The sequence below is a fragment of the Phocoena phocoena genome, chromosome 9, assembly GCF_963924675.1.
Source record: "Phocoena phocoena chromosome 9, mPhoPho1.1, whole genome shotgun sequence".
NCBI classification, from domain to species: domain Eukaryota; kingdom Metazoa; phylum Chordata; class Mammalia; order Artiodactyla; family Phocoenidae; genus Phocoena; species Phocoena phocoena.
The window spans coordinates 478,370-491,875 of NC_089227.1; the positions used below are offsets into that span (position 1 = coordinate 478,370).

Here is a 13,506-nt window from a genome sequence, read left to right on the forward strand (position 1 = left end):
GTCCATGCCTGTTTTTTCTGTTCCTACCTGAGTCGTACACGCAACCCACCCCCACTGGCCACGTCTCTCATTAAAGGAAGTAAGGTAAGGATGGCATCTCGTCAAGGGCCGCTGGGGCATCTGACGGGACAGGGATATTTTTAATGTGTTAAGTCCTAGTCATTTTCCTTAGTTCTCTTGCCTGTAATCTTCAGACACAGAATTCTGATTACTCAAGTAGATCTCGTTATGCATTTGGCTACTCCAAATTTCCATATGCTTGATAACTTTCCCCTTAGTATTTCACAGTGCAGTAGCCACTTCCACAAAATTCTGGCTTTTAAACACTCCAGGGAAGAGGAAAACACCTCTGATGATTTTATCTAAGCGACTTTGCTGACTCATTTCCCTTGGACCAAAAGAACAAACAATCGGATCCTTGACTTACTCGCCCTGCCTTTTCTCTCCTGGGCCTCTCAAACCTCTCTGGAGGTCCCCAGGTTATCCTCAGAGGAAGCTCCCAGCCTGACAACTGGATCAACATCAAGGCAGGCAGAGCAGAACACCCATGTCTGCCCAGGACACACTGCTTCATCCGAAGCCATCCTAAATTAAAGTGAAATCTATAAAGATGAAGTCATGGAAGAAAATTACTCTCAAGCGAGCACACCTGCGGCGATAAAACAGCCCATCAACGTTTTCTAGGCTTCAGGAAACTTTTGTAATTCCGAAGATCTCTTGAAGCTAAGTTTCATTCCAGGTCCGTGCGCAAACACCTATTACCCACGTGCTAACTAGCAACCCCACAGTGGGTGGCTGTCACGCAGAGACGGTTAAGACAATTTCCCTTTTCAGGGAAAGCTGCCACTTTAGGAGGGGTTCCCAGGTGCTAGCAGGTAACTTATGTAGTGCTGAACAGAGCAGCTCGGCAGAGGAGGGGCTTACAGCCAGTGTGGTGGTAGAAGGTCTGGGAATTCTGACGAGCAGTGAGAAGGGCTAAGTGCTTTCCAGGGGACAACGGGAGAGAAGCAGCCAAGTGTGAACGGCAGAGACGGGGCCTGGGAAGAACCGGTGCTGTGGGGATGGACAAGAGTCTAGAGGGGTCCTGCAGGGAGGGGGCAGCCATGCGGCAGGTAACCGGCCTGCAGACACCGAAGAGCAAGGGTTTCACCAGGTGGACAGGGGTTTCTATAATGAAACATCCAGGGACACAATCGAATGAGTTTTGGGGGTGAGTGAAGAACTCAGGAGAACCCTGGGAGGGAAGGAGAATGACCCACACGATCCCCCAACACTGTCACTGTCACATATAGCGTTTCATGACATTGGCAGAAAACCTTCACAGAAGAAAACAGGGAAGTAAACATGACCCTCGACCTGACCTAAGAGCTGCCTACAGGAAAAGGGGTGTGTCCTGGGGGATCTCCGTCCTGGGCTCACAGAGACATCTGGCAAGTAGAGAGGCCAGCATCAGTGATCATAAGAAAATATGTACATTATCAGATAAAACATGTAATATGCTGTCCAGAACACATGGAAAGAAAGCCAGAACTGTTGAATATATCCTTAACATACTATTAATATAGATATGAGGGACTAGGGCAAATGCGAGTGAGGAAAGTTGAGAAGACCTGAGCAGGTTGCTACAGGCACCTGTAAAACTGCAGGCTCTCAACAACCAGCCAGGCCCCCAGAGCCGGGGGGTGAGGGACGCCCCACGCGGACACCACATGGTGAATGGCAGGGCACCAAGACTCCATCAGACGAGGCTCCTCCCAGGACACGCAGCCGAAACCACACACTTGGGAGCTCTTTTCCAAGCAGTTAGGACTTACAAGGTGATTGCTGATGTTTTTCATCTTCTCCACAATGCTCTTCATAGTCTTCAAGACTGGTAAATAAATACTAACCTATAAAGCAAATGAGAAAAATCAGGAGTATTAACACATTGACATAACATGGTCAAGTACTGACAGGTGCTCATTACCTGTTCGCAATGTGTGTACGCTTAAAAGCTCTGGAATCTTGTTTTTAAATTGCCTGAATACAGGTCCTTTTTAAAATATAAAAAGAAAAACAAGTTTACAACTTCACTCACTCATGCCTGCCTCTGGTGACATCAGTGACCATGTCCCTGTAGGCATTCCCTGCTTCCAAGACTGCAGCCCTGCAGCCAAGATGCCTTGCACGTGCCCCAGGGGACTAAGGCTCAGCACCGGGGGAGGCCGTCCTCCAGGGGTTCACACCCAGGCTCAAGGTCCGCCTCCTACCCTTTGCAGAAACACTGGGGGCCAGTCTCTGCAGCAGTGCCCAGACTGGGTTGCAGCAGTACTTGGTACGATGCTGGCTTTTTCCCAGCAAAGATGTCTTCTAGCAAAAGCCAAGTAAATATTCCATTCGCTGTATTTTCATGGTCTCTTCTTCAATACATCGTGAGCAAGAGTTTGACCCTTGGGCATCATCTTTACTTCCAGTGGCTCTGGGACTCCTGTCAGGAGAACTAAAGCAGGCTCTCCCACACACCCTGGGCATCACTCCTTACGAGACAAAGGAAAAAACCACATTCTGTGAAACCCAAGCTGGCGCCTAGGACCGCTACTCCCGATACATGCGATGGTCCTCCAAAATACTACCTTAGTTTTACTTAAGCATTACTATTGGGCAAGACTTTCTCTCTCCTAACTGTAAAGAATGTGGCATTCCTATTATGTAAAACGCTACTTTAGGATGTTTTATGTGAACAACTAAAGACAAATACTGCAAATTTTTTTTTTTCTGGGAGTGTCCTTTAAAAATGACTATCTCTTGGGCTTCCCTGGTGGCGCAGTGGTTGAGAGTCCACCTGCCGATGCAGGGGACACGGGTTCGTGCCCCGGTCCGGGAAGATCCCACATGCCGCGGAGCAGCTGGGCCCATGAGCCATGGCCACTGAGCCTGCGCGTCCGGAGCCTGTGCTCCACAACGGGAGAGGCCGCAACAGTGAGAGGCCCGCGTACCGCAAAAAAAAAAAAAGACTATCTCTTTTCAGGCACTATACAACTTTCAAATAAAACCTACGGCAAGACTTTATCTAAGGTCAGAGAATTCAAATCACACCATTTAATACGTGGTGAGTGACAGGACGCCAGGCATCACTCACGTCAGCGTCCGGGACCGTCGGTTCTTGTAAGTCCTTCCACAGTTTTCGAGGAATAACCTTTACAGGGATGTCATGTGTCACAACACGACTACTGCTTGACACGGATAACTGCCAACAGAAAAATTAAAAATTATTTGTATCATCCCGTCAACACTTAAAAAAAAGAACTGAAAGACTAAAAAAGTTGATACCAAATCTAAGTGGAATGTTCTCAATTCAACGAATATTTATGGTGTGCGCATCCAGCTTGGGGTCCTGTTAGGAGCTGGGAAGTGTGGTGAACAAGAATAAGATAAGGTTCCCTCTGTTCCAGAGGTACAGGTGGGTAAGGAAGGAAACACAAACTATACAAGCTGGGTGCACTACATATAATCACTACAGATTTGAAGAAAGCAAAACAGCAACCAGGTGAGCGTGTGAGGAGGGTCTTAGAGTGGGAAGTCAGGAAAAGCTTCTCCGAGAGGTGACGTTTCAGATAGGACCAGAACAAGGACGAGCTGCCAGTCATGGGAAAATAGAGACGAGGGAGACAGTGTTCTCCCAGGCAGGGAGAAGAGCAGTGTAAAGTCGTGAAGCACAAGCTGACCTGCTATGCAGAAGCGACCAAGAGACCGTTCTGTGTGCACAGGACACTCGTGTGCTGCTGGAAGGATAAAACTCGACCTGTCTATGTGCATGGGCTCCTCTGAGACTCCACAGACCAACATATTCTGCACTTTAAGAAAGAAAAGCATGATATGTTACTCTCTTACTTTTCCCTAAGTAACTTTAGAACCACACCACACTTATATTGTGAGGTGAAATACAGATTAGCTCTGAGAACTGCGTGACTGCAAAGAGCTGAGAAAAAGGAAGGAAGGTTGAGGAAGAGAGTGATCAAGACAGTGGAGGAGCAGCATGCGGGCTCACCACCCCCCAAGATGCATCAGAACTACATCCACATGCAGAACGGTGCTCACAGGACACCTACTGAAACCTGGCAGAGGACCTCAGGCTTCAGAAAGGGCGAGAGAACCTCCACGCAACTGGGTAGGACAAAAGAAAAAAGAACAAAACAGAGAGGGGAATTGGGATGGGGCCTGCACCCCAGGGAGGGAGCTGTGAAAGAGGAAAGGTGCCCACACCCTGGATGTCCCCTCATAGGCAGGGAGATCAGCCTGGACAGAGGAGGAGCTGTAGAACCTTGGAGGAGAATCCAGCAACCAGTTTACAGAAGGCAGAATGGAGAGAGACCTACACACACGGGAGATGCCACTGCCCTGCACTGCCCAGCCTGAGACACGTGTCCACCGGGGCGGGTGGGGGCTGGGTGCTGAAGCGCAGGCTTCGGAGCTCAGACCCAGGGAGAGGACTGGGGTGGGCTGCCTGAAGGGGCTGGAGTGTGGTGTGGCCACGACCAAGGACGTACCTGGGCCCGCCAGAGAGGCAACGTGCCACTGTTGGAGGATGTGTGAAGGGAGAGGCGGGGCCGCCACAGGAGCCTCCTTCCACATGCACACGCACTTTCAGGCAACACAACACCACCTATATGCATCCCAGGGATGGGCGTGAGCCACCGCTGCTGCTGAGAGCGTCAGGAGTGGGCGCCAGCTGCCACTGCCATCGCAGGCTCCAGGAGCACGTGCAAGCCGCTGCAGGCTCTGGGAAGACACGTGAGCTTCTGTTGTGGGCTCTGGGTGGGCAGGTGCCAGCCGCCGCCACCGCTGAGAACTCCAGGAGGGGGCACCAGCTGCCCTCACTGCTGCGGCTCCGGGAACATGCAAAAGCCACCGCGTCTGCACACTCCCTATCGAGGGGGTAGTGGCCAACACAGGCTGAGGAGCGGTGAAAGGCATCCATACTAAAAGCAGCCCTCACACCAAAACTACTGAACCTACACAAGCTACATAGGGATACTCCCGCATGTAAACAGCCTTCTAAGACCACAGTTGGTAACTGTTTCTCCTAAGCTCAGAGAAAGAGAAATACAAGTAAAATGAAGAAGCTGAGGAACCACTTCCAGTTAAAAGACAAAGAGAGAATTCCCCAAAGGAACAAACAATGAAACAGACTTCTTCAGTCTAACAGAGAAAAAGTTCAGAAAGGTGGTGATGATAATAGTGAAGGTATTAAGAAAGGCTTTTGACAGAAGTGCAGAGTACTGTAAAAAAGAACTAGAGACAACAAGGAGGAGCCAAGAAAAATTACAAACTTAATTTGCCGAGATGAAAGCTGAGCTCAAGGCAACGAATAACAGAATGAGTAACATAGAAGAATGAATAAGTGAGCTGGAAGACAGAATAATGGAAATCACTCAATCACAACAGCAGACAGAAGGCCAAAAGAAAAAAAAAATGAAAGCAAGATAAGAGATCTATGGGATAATATAAAGCATGCCAATCAATGCATAATACTGATTCCAGAAGGAGAAGAAAGAAAAGTGGATCAAAAATGTTTGGAAGAAATTATGGCTGAAAGCTTCCCAAACCTAAAGAAGGAAACATATATCCAGGTACAGAAAGTACAGAGGGTCCCAAGTAAGGTGAACCCAAACAGACGTACACCAAGACACAATTAAAATGGCAAAAGTTGGGCTTCCCTGGTGGCACAGTGGTTGAGAGTCCGCCTGCCAATGCAGGGGACACGGGTTCGTGCCCCGGTCTGGGAGGATCCCACATGCCGCATAGCGGCTGGGCCCGTGAGCCATGGCCACTGAGCCTGCGCATCTGGAGCCTGTGCTCTGCAACGGGAGAGGCCACAACAGTGAGAGGCCCGCGTACTGCAAAAAAAAAAAAAAATGGCAAAAGTTAAAGAGAGGATTCTAAAGACAGAAAGAGAAAAACAAGGAGTATTACAAGGGAACCCCCGTAAGGCTATCAGCTGATTTCACTCCGGAAATGTTGCAGGCCAGAAGGGAGTGGCAAAATATATTCAAAGTCTTGAAAGGGAAAAAAATCTGCAACCTAGAATACTCTACCCAGCAAGATTATCATTTAGAATAGGAGGAGAAAAAATTTCTCAGACAAGCAAAATCTAAAAGAATACAGTGATACTAAACCTAGCCTAAAAGAAATATTGAAAGGTCTTCTCTAAATAGAAAAGAAGCAACAAGCTATAGGAAAGAGGGAATAACAAATGGAAAGTAAATCACTTAAGCCAACATACAAATTAAAAAGAAAAAAAATTTTTTAAATCTATCTGTGAAAGCGATAACCACAACAAATTACAAAAGAATAAACATGAAGATGTAAAACAGGACATCAAATTTATAAAACGCAGGGGAGGAGAATTAGAAAATGTAGATTTTTTTTAAAATGTGTTTGACCCTACAATAACTATCAGTCTAAAGCAAGTAGATATAGAAAGGGGTTAACATACTTGAAAAACAGGGTAACCAAAAATCAACAACATACGATAGATTCACAAAAACCAAAAAGAACAGAACACAAGCATAAAAGGAATCAAACCACAAAAAGAAAATCAAGAAGAGAAATAAAGGAACAAAGAAGAAACATAAAATCAATTGGAAAACAAGGTTTAAAATGGCAATAAATACATATTTATCAATAATTTCCTCAAATGTCAATGGACTAAATGCTCCAATCAAAAGACAGAGTGGCGGACTGGATAAAAAAGAGCCTGCAATATGCTGCCTAAAAGAGACCCACTTCAGGGACTTCCCTGGCAGTCCAGTGGTTAAGGCTCTGTGCTTCCACTACAGGGCACAGGTTCGATCCCTGGTTAGGAACTAAAATCCTGCACACAGCACGGCATGGTGTGGCCAAAAAAAACCGAACACTAGAGACCCACTTTAGGGCAAAAGAAACACAAAGACTGAAAGTGAGGGAATGGAAAAAGATATTTCATGGAAACAGAATTGACAAGAAAGTGGCAGTTGCACCACTCGTATCAGACAAAACAGACTTTAAAACAAAGGCCATAAAGAAGGATAAATAAGCACAGTATATAATGATAAAAGGATCAATACAAGAGGAGGACTTTATACTCGTCAACATATATGCAACTAATATCAGAGCACCCAAATACATAAAACAAACACTAACAAACATAAAGGAAGAAACTGACAGGAATACAATAATAGTAGGAGACTTTAACACCTGACTTGCATCAGTGGACAGCTCTTTGAGACAGAAAATCAATAAGGCAACAGAGATCCTAAATGATACAACAGAACAGCTACACTTAATTGTTGGTTTTGGGACATTACATTAAAAAAAAAAAAGAAAACACATTCTTTTCAAGTGCACATGGAACATTCTTTATGACTGACAACATACTAGGGCACAAAACAAACCTCAACAAATTTAAGAGTATAGACATTATTTCAAGCATCTTTTATGACCACAATGGCATGAAAATAGAAATCAACCACAGCAAAAGAAATGAGAAAAAAACAATTACATGGAGACTAAACAACATGCTACTACGAAACCAATGGGTCAAGAAGGAAATCAAGAATGAAATTTAAAAATACCTTGTGACAAATGACAATGAAAACGCAACCATACAAAATCTAAGGATGCAGCAAAAGCAGTTCTTGGAAGTTCATAGCAATACAGGCCTTCCTCAAAAAACAAGAAAAATCTCAAATTAACAACCTAACCTACTGCCTAAAAGAATCAAAAAAAGAACACCACCTAAAGTCAGCAGAAGGAAGGAAATAATAAAGATCACAGGAGAAATAAATAAAATAGAGAGTAAAAAAATAGAAAAAAATCAATAAAGCCAAGAGCTGGTTCTTTGAAAGGGTAAACAAAATTGACAAACATCTGGCCAGGATCACCAAGAAGAAAAGAGAGAGAAACCAAACAAAATAAGAAATGAAAAAGGAGAACTATCAACTGATACTGCAGAAAAAAACATGAGACTGCTATGAACAATTATATTTGAACAAATTGGACAACCTAGAGGAAATGGACAAGTTTCGGGAAACATACAGCCCACCAAAAGTCAAATCAAGAAGAAATCGATAATTTGAACAGACTGATCACTAGAAGTGAAATAAAATCTGTAATAAAAAAAAAATTCCCTACAAGCAAAAGTCAAGGACCAGATGGCTTCACAGGCAAATTCTACAAAACATACAAAGAACTTTTACAGATGCTTCTCAAACTCTTCCAAAAGACTAAAGAGGAGGGAACACTCCCAAAGACATTATATTAAGCCACCATTGACCCAATACCAAAACCAGACAAAGATACCAGCAAAAATGAAAATTACAGGCCGATATCTCTGATGAACATAGATGCAAAAATTCTCAACAAAATATTAGCAAACCGAATCCAACAACATGTAAAAAAATCAGACACCGTGACCAAGTGGGATTCATCCCAAGTTAACAAGAATGGTTCAACATACGCAAACTGATGTTATACACCACATCAACAAAAGAAAAGACTGGGACTTCCCTGGCGGTCCAGTGGTTAAGACTCCACGCTTCCACTGTAGGGGCATGGGTTTGATCCTGGTCAGGGAACTAAGTACCGCATGCTACACAGCACAGCCAAAAAATTAAAAAAAATTTTAAATTTAAAAAAGAACAAAAGAAAAGACAAAAACCACATGATGATCTCAATGGATGCAGAAAAAGCATCTGACAAAATTCAACATCCATTCATAATAAAAACTCTTACCAAAGTGGGTATAGAGGGAACATACCTCAACATAACAAAAGCTATTTATGACATACCCATAGCCAATATAATAACAATGAAAAGCTGAAAGCCTATCCACTAAAATATGGATAAATACAAGGATGCCCACTCTCACCACTTCTATTCAACATATTACTGGAAGTGTTAGCCACAGCAATCAAACAAGAGAAAGAAATAAAAGGTATCCAAATTGGAAGGGAAAAGGCAAAACTGTCATTATATGTAGATGACATGATGCTACACATAGAAAATCCTAAAGACTTGACACAAAAACTACTAGAACTGATAAATGAATTCAGCAAGGTAGCAGGATACAAGATTAACATACAGAAATCTGTTGCATTTCTTTACACTAACAATGAAATATCAGAAAGAGAAAGTAAAAAAGCAAAAAAAAAAAAAAAAAAAAAACCTTTTAAAATTGCATCAAAGAAAAATACAATAAAATACTTAGGAATAAACCTTACCAAGGAGGTGAAAGACTTACATGCTGAGAACTATGAAACATTAATAAAGGTAATTAAAGATGATTCAAAGAAATGGAAAGATATCTCATGCTCTTGGATTGGAAGAATTAATATTGTTAAAATGGCCATACTAAGCAAAGCAATCTACAGATTTAATGCAATCCCTATCAAATTACCCATGACATTTTTCACAGAACTAGAATAAATAACCTTAAAATTCATATGGAACCATAAAAGACCCAGAATTGCCAAAGCAATCCTGAGGAAGAACAACGAAACAGGAGGCATAACCCTCCCAGACTTCAGACAATACTACAAAGCTACAGTAATCAAAACAGCATGGTACTGACACAAAAAACCAGCCATATGGATCAATGGAACAGAACAGAGAGCCCAAAAATAAACCCACACACCTAGAGTCAATTAATCTTTGTGACAAAGGAGGCAAGAATATACCATGGGAAAAAGCTCCTTCAGCAAGTGGTGCTGGGAAACTTGGACAGCTGCATGTAAATCAATGAAGTTAGAACACACCCTCACAGCATACACAAAAATAAACTCAAAATGGCTTAAAGACTTAGAAGTAAGACATTGACACCATAAAACTCCTAGGAAAGAGCATATGCAAAACATTCTCCGACATAAATCATAGCAACATTTTCTTAGGTCAGTCTCCCAAGGCGATAGAAATAGAAACAAAAACAAACAAATTGGATCTAATCAAACTTACAAGCTTTTGCACAGCAAAGGAAACCATAAATAAAACCAAAAGACAACCCACAGAATACGATAAAATATATGCAAATGATGTGACCGACAAGGGATTAATTTTCAAAATATACTACAATGAGGTACCACCTCACACCAGTCAGGATGGCCATAATTTAAAAATCTACAAATAACAAACACTGGAGAGGGTGGGGAGAAAAGGGAACCCTCCTCTACTGTTGGTGGGAATGTAAGTTTTGGTGCAGCCACTATGGAGAACAGTATGGAGGTTCCTCACAATACTAAAAACAGAATTACCATATGACCCAGCAATCCCACTGCCGGAAATATATCCAGACAAAACTATAATCCAAAAAGATGCATGCACCCATATGTTCATAGCAGCACTATTTACAATAGCCAGGACATGGAAACAACCTAAATGTCCATCGACAGATGAATGGATAAAGAACACGTGGTATATATAAACATACAATGTTATAATACTCGGCCATAAAAAAAGAATGAAATAATGCCATTGCAGCCGCATGGATGGACCTAGAGATTATCATACTAAGTGACTGAAGTCAGAAAGAGGAAGACAAATACCATATGGTATCACTTATATGTGGAATCTAAAACATAACACAAATGAACCTACCTTCGAAACAGAAACAGACTCACAGACAGAGAACAGGCTTGTGGCTGCCAAGGGGGAGAGTGGGTGGGGTAGGGATGGACTGGGAGTTTGGGGTTAGCAGATGCCAACTATTACATACAGAATGCATAAACAACAAGGTCCTACTGTATAGCACAGGGAACCATATTCAATACCCTGAGATAAACCATAGTGGAAAAGAATATTAAAAAAAAAAGAATGCATACATATATATAACTGAGTCACTTTGCTGTACAGCAGAAATTAACACAACATTGTAAATCAACTATACTTCAATTTAAAAAAAAAGTTGAGAAATCCTCTTCCATAAAGAGCATTGAACTGAATACAACACTCACCCGAAAAATAAAGTCCACAAATCACAAGGAGGAGAGGTGCCAGGATGAGGGAAGGCCAGGGAGGAGGCAGCACTGGCGCTAAAGGAAGTTAAGGCTTCAAAGAGTAAGAGGAGAGACTCCAAGGAGAAGACACAGCATCCCCAAAGCCTGGGAGTTGGGAAAGAACGGGACACACCTGGGGAACCACTCAGAGGGCAGGTGTTTACAATTTGGCTCTACAATGGGTTGGGCCACGTGTCAAGGGCTTCGGACAGTAAGTTGGAAACGTGAACTTCATTCTGTGAGCAGTGACAGCCTGTGGGGTACACGTGTCCTGAAGAGAGCTGTGCATTGGATTCATCTGGTAGTAGCATGGAAGAAAGATGTATTATTCCTCGAGAACCAGAGGTCATTTTAAAGGTGTCAGCAACAGAGGCGTGGGAGACGGGAGGGACACACAAATGCTTCAAAAGTGAAAACAGAGAAACCATGGTTTCTAGACTAGGTGACAAAACCAGTAAAAGAAATGGAGATGCTGGGATACGCAGATAGAGAAGAAAGACGCAGAAGTGTTATTTCATAGGAAAAGGAGTATCCTCGTTGAGTATTATGGGATCACAATGCTATTTAAACATGAGGAGGACATGACTCCAAGGGAAAACAAATACTGACGTGCAGATCTTTCATTTTAATAAAACCAATTAGCTTTCCACATACTGTTAGAAAGCCTAGGCTTATAACTACTTTTGAATCCTCTGGGAAGTTTCAGAAACGCTCCCGTCGTACTCACCAGCTCTATAGAAACTGTGAGGCAGGGAAAGTGTTTATTAGTCAGCTTGATTTTCAAGACTCGGGCATTCTGGGCAGTTTTCAAGGCTCGAGATAAATTTTCCGATGTTAGCTCTAAATAAATCGCATTGTTTTCTGCGGAGACACCTTCCATTTGAAATTCGCTGAAGAAGTTCTCCTAAGGGAAGAAAAAGGGGGGACATCTGTGCTCTTTCCGTTGGCATTCGTGGCGGGCGAGGGTGGGGGCGGTTTGCAGGCCTCAGAGAGCCTCCGCTCACCTGCTCCAGTTCACACCACATGCTCACCCCTCCATTGGCCACCTTGTCAGAGAGAATGAAGTTCAACTTATCCGGGCTGATACGCAGAGTGCAGGTTTTGGCAAGCTTGGCTATCGTGTTACTAACTCCTACAGCGAAGGATTCGAGTAAGGAATTACTAAGAAGCACGCCAAGTATCCCAGACGCTAACTTAGCTCGCAGAACTCCCAGTTCGGCCCGACGAGCTTGCCGGTGGGAAAATCACGTTTACGCTGGTACCCACCGGGAAGCCTTTAATGCCGCTGAGGTCACGCCAGCCTCCCACCAAACCCTGCGCCGTTCACATCACCAGCCATCAGGGCTGGAATAAGGAAACCGCGATATTCGGAAGTGAACTGGCGCCTACCGGCCACCTTCATCCCTCCCACGTCCACTCGGGGCCGCCGGGTGCTGCAGGGAGCGGGGGAACCAACGGGGCCGGGCTGTGAAGGGCGGTCTGCGCCAGATAAAGGTGTCTGTGCCGCCAGCGGCCAGGTTAAGAAAAGACACGAGATAGGACTCAAACTGCGGGGACAACCCTCGGCACCTGCGCCCGCCCCATCCTCCAACGGCCCGCCAGCCCAGCGCGCCCCCATCCTCCTCGCGGGGCCCCGGCCGCTTGCACTGCCCCTTCCGGGCCTCCCGCCCCCCCCCCCCGCCCTCCTCCCCGCCGCCCTGGGCCGACACGGCCCCTACTCACGCGTGAAGTTGTTCAGACAGGCCGCATCCACGAGCTTAGCCCGAAACTTCATGGCGGGACGCAGCCCGTGCGGGGCGCCCGTAGGCGGCCGACTCCAGGGACCCCAACCTTACGCTGCCCGCCGGAAACGCCACCGCTGGCCTGGGTTCCGCCTGGCTCGGCCGGACGCCAGCCGCTGAGGGGAGGAGGGCTTTCGGGTTGCGCCCCTGGGTGACGCAACCTCTGCCGGAAGTGACGCGTCCTCCGCCCGCAGGTACCGGAAGTGGTTCTGACGATTTGGAGTTTGACCTCCGTGATCCCTGTTTCCAATTCTCTTTTACAACGTGAGAAATAAAATCAATCCCTTATTTATAAAGTATTGAGTAGAGTTACCGCTTAAATACACACCTCTCTGGGGTAGGGGAGCTTTAGAACCTCCCTCGGCTCAGACGTTCGCACTAGTACCCCAGCGGTGCGGGACCACGTTGGATGATGCTGTGAAATTGTTTCAGATCTAAACTTTTAAACTGTGCAAAACACAGGATGTTTAAAGAACACTGATGTTAAGTGGTAATTTTGTAGTCTTATCTCTAGATGAACTTCACTAGAGCCTGTTAAAAAAATCGCACAGCAGAGGGGCTTTCCTGGTGGCTCAGTGGTTAAGAATCCGCCTGCCAGTGCAGGGGCCATGGGTTCGAGCCCTAGTCCGGGAAGATCCCACATGCCATAGAGCAACTAAGCCTGTGCACCATAACTACTGAGCCTGCACTCTAGAGCCTGCGAGCCATAACTACTGAGC

General features: G+C 44.9%; 1 protein-coding gene across 2 annotated transcripts in view; it reads right to left on the reverse strand.

The window, feature by feature from the left end:
* HUS1 (HUS1 checkpoint clamp component) overlaps positions 1-12,881 on the reverse strand; it is a 29,643-nt gene extending 16,762 nt beyond the window's left edge. The window contains exons 1-5 of one of the 2 annotated variants that reach the window (XM_065884140.1): positions 12,729-12,881; positions 12,011-12,138; positions 11,734-11,910; positions 3,119-3,226; positions 1,815-1,889 (exon numbers count right to left, since the gene is read on the reverse strand). In XM_065884140.1, coding sequence (XP_065740212.1) covers positions 1,815-1,889; positions 3,119-3,226; positions 11,734-11,910; positions 12,011-12,138; positions 12,729-12,780 — 540 coding nt within the window. In that variant the 5' untranslated portion in view covers positions 12,781-12,881. The remainder of the gene's footprint in view (positions 1-1,814; positions 1,890-3,118; positions 3,227-11,733; positions 11,911-12,010; positions 12,139-12,728) is intronic. The other variant, XM_065884139.1, reaches the window with a different exon arrangement.
* Between the last annotated feature and the right edge of the window lie 625 nt (positions 12,882-13,506).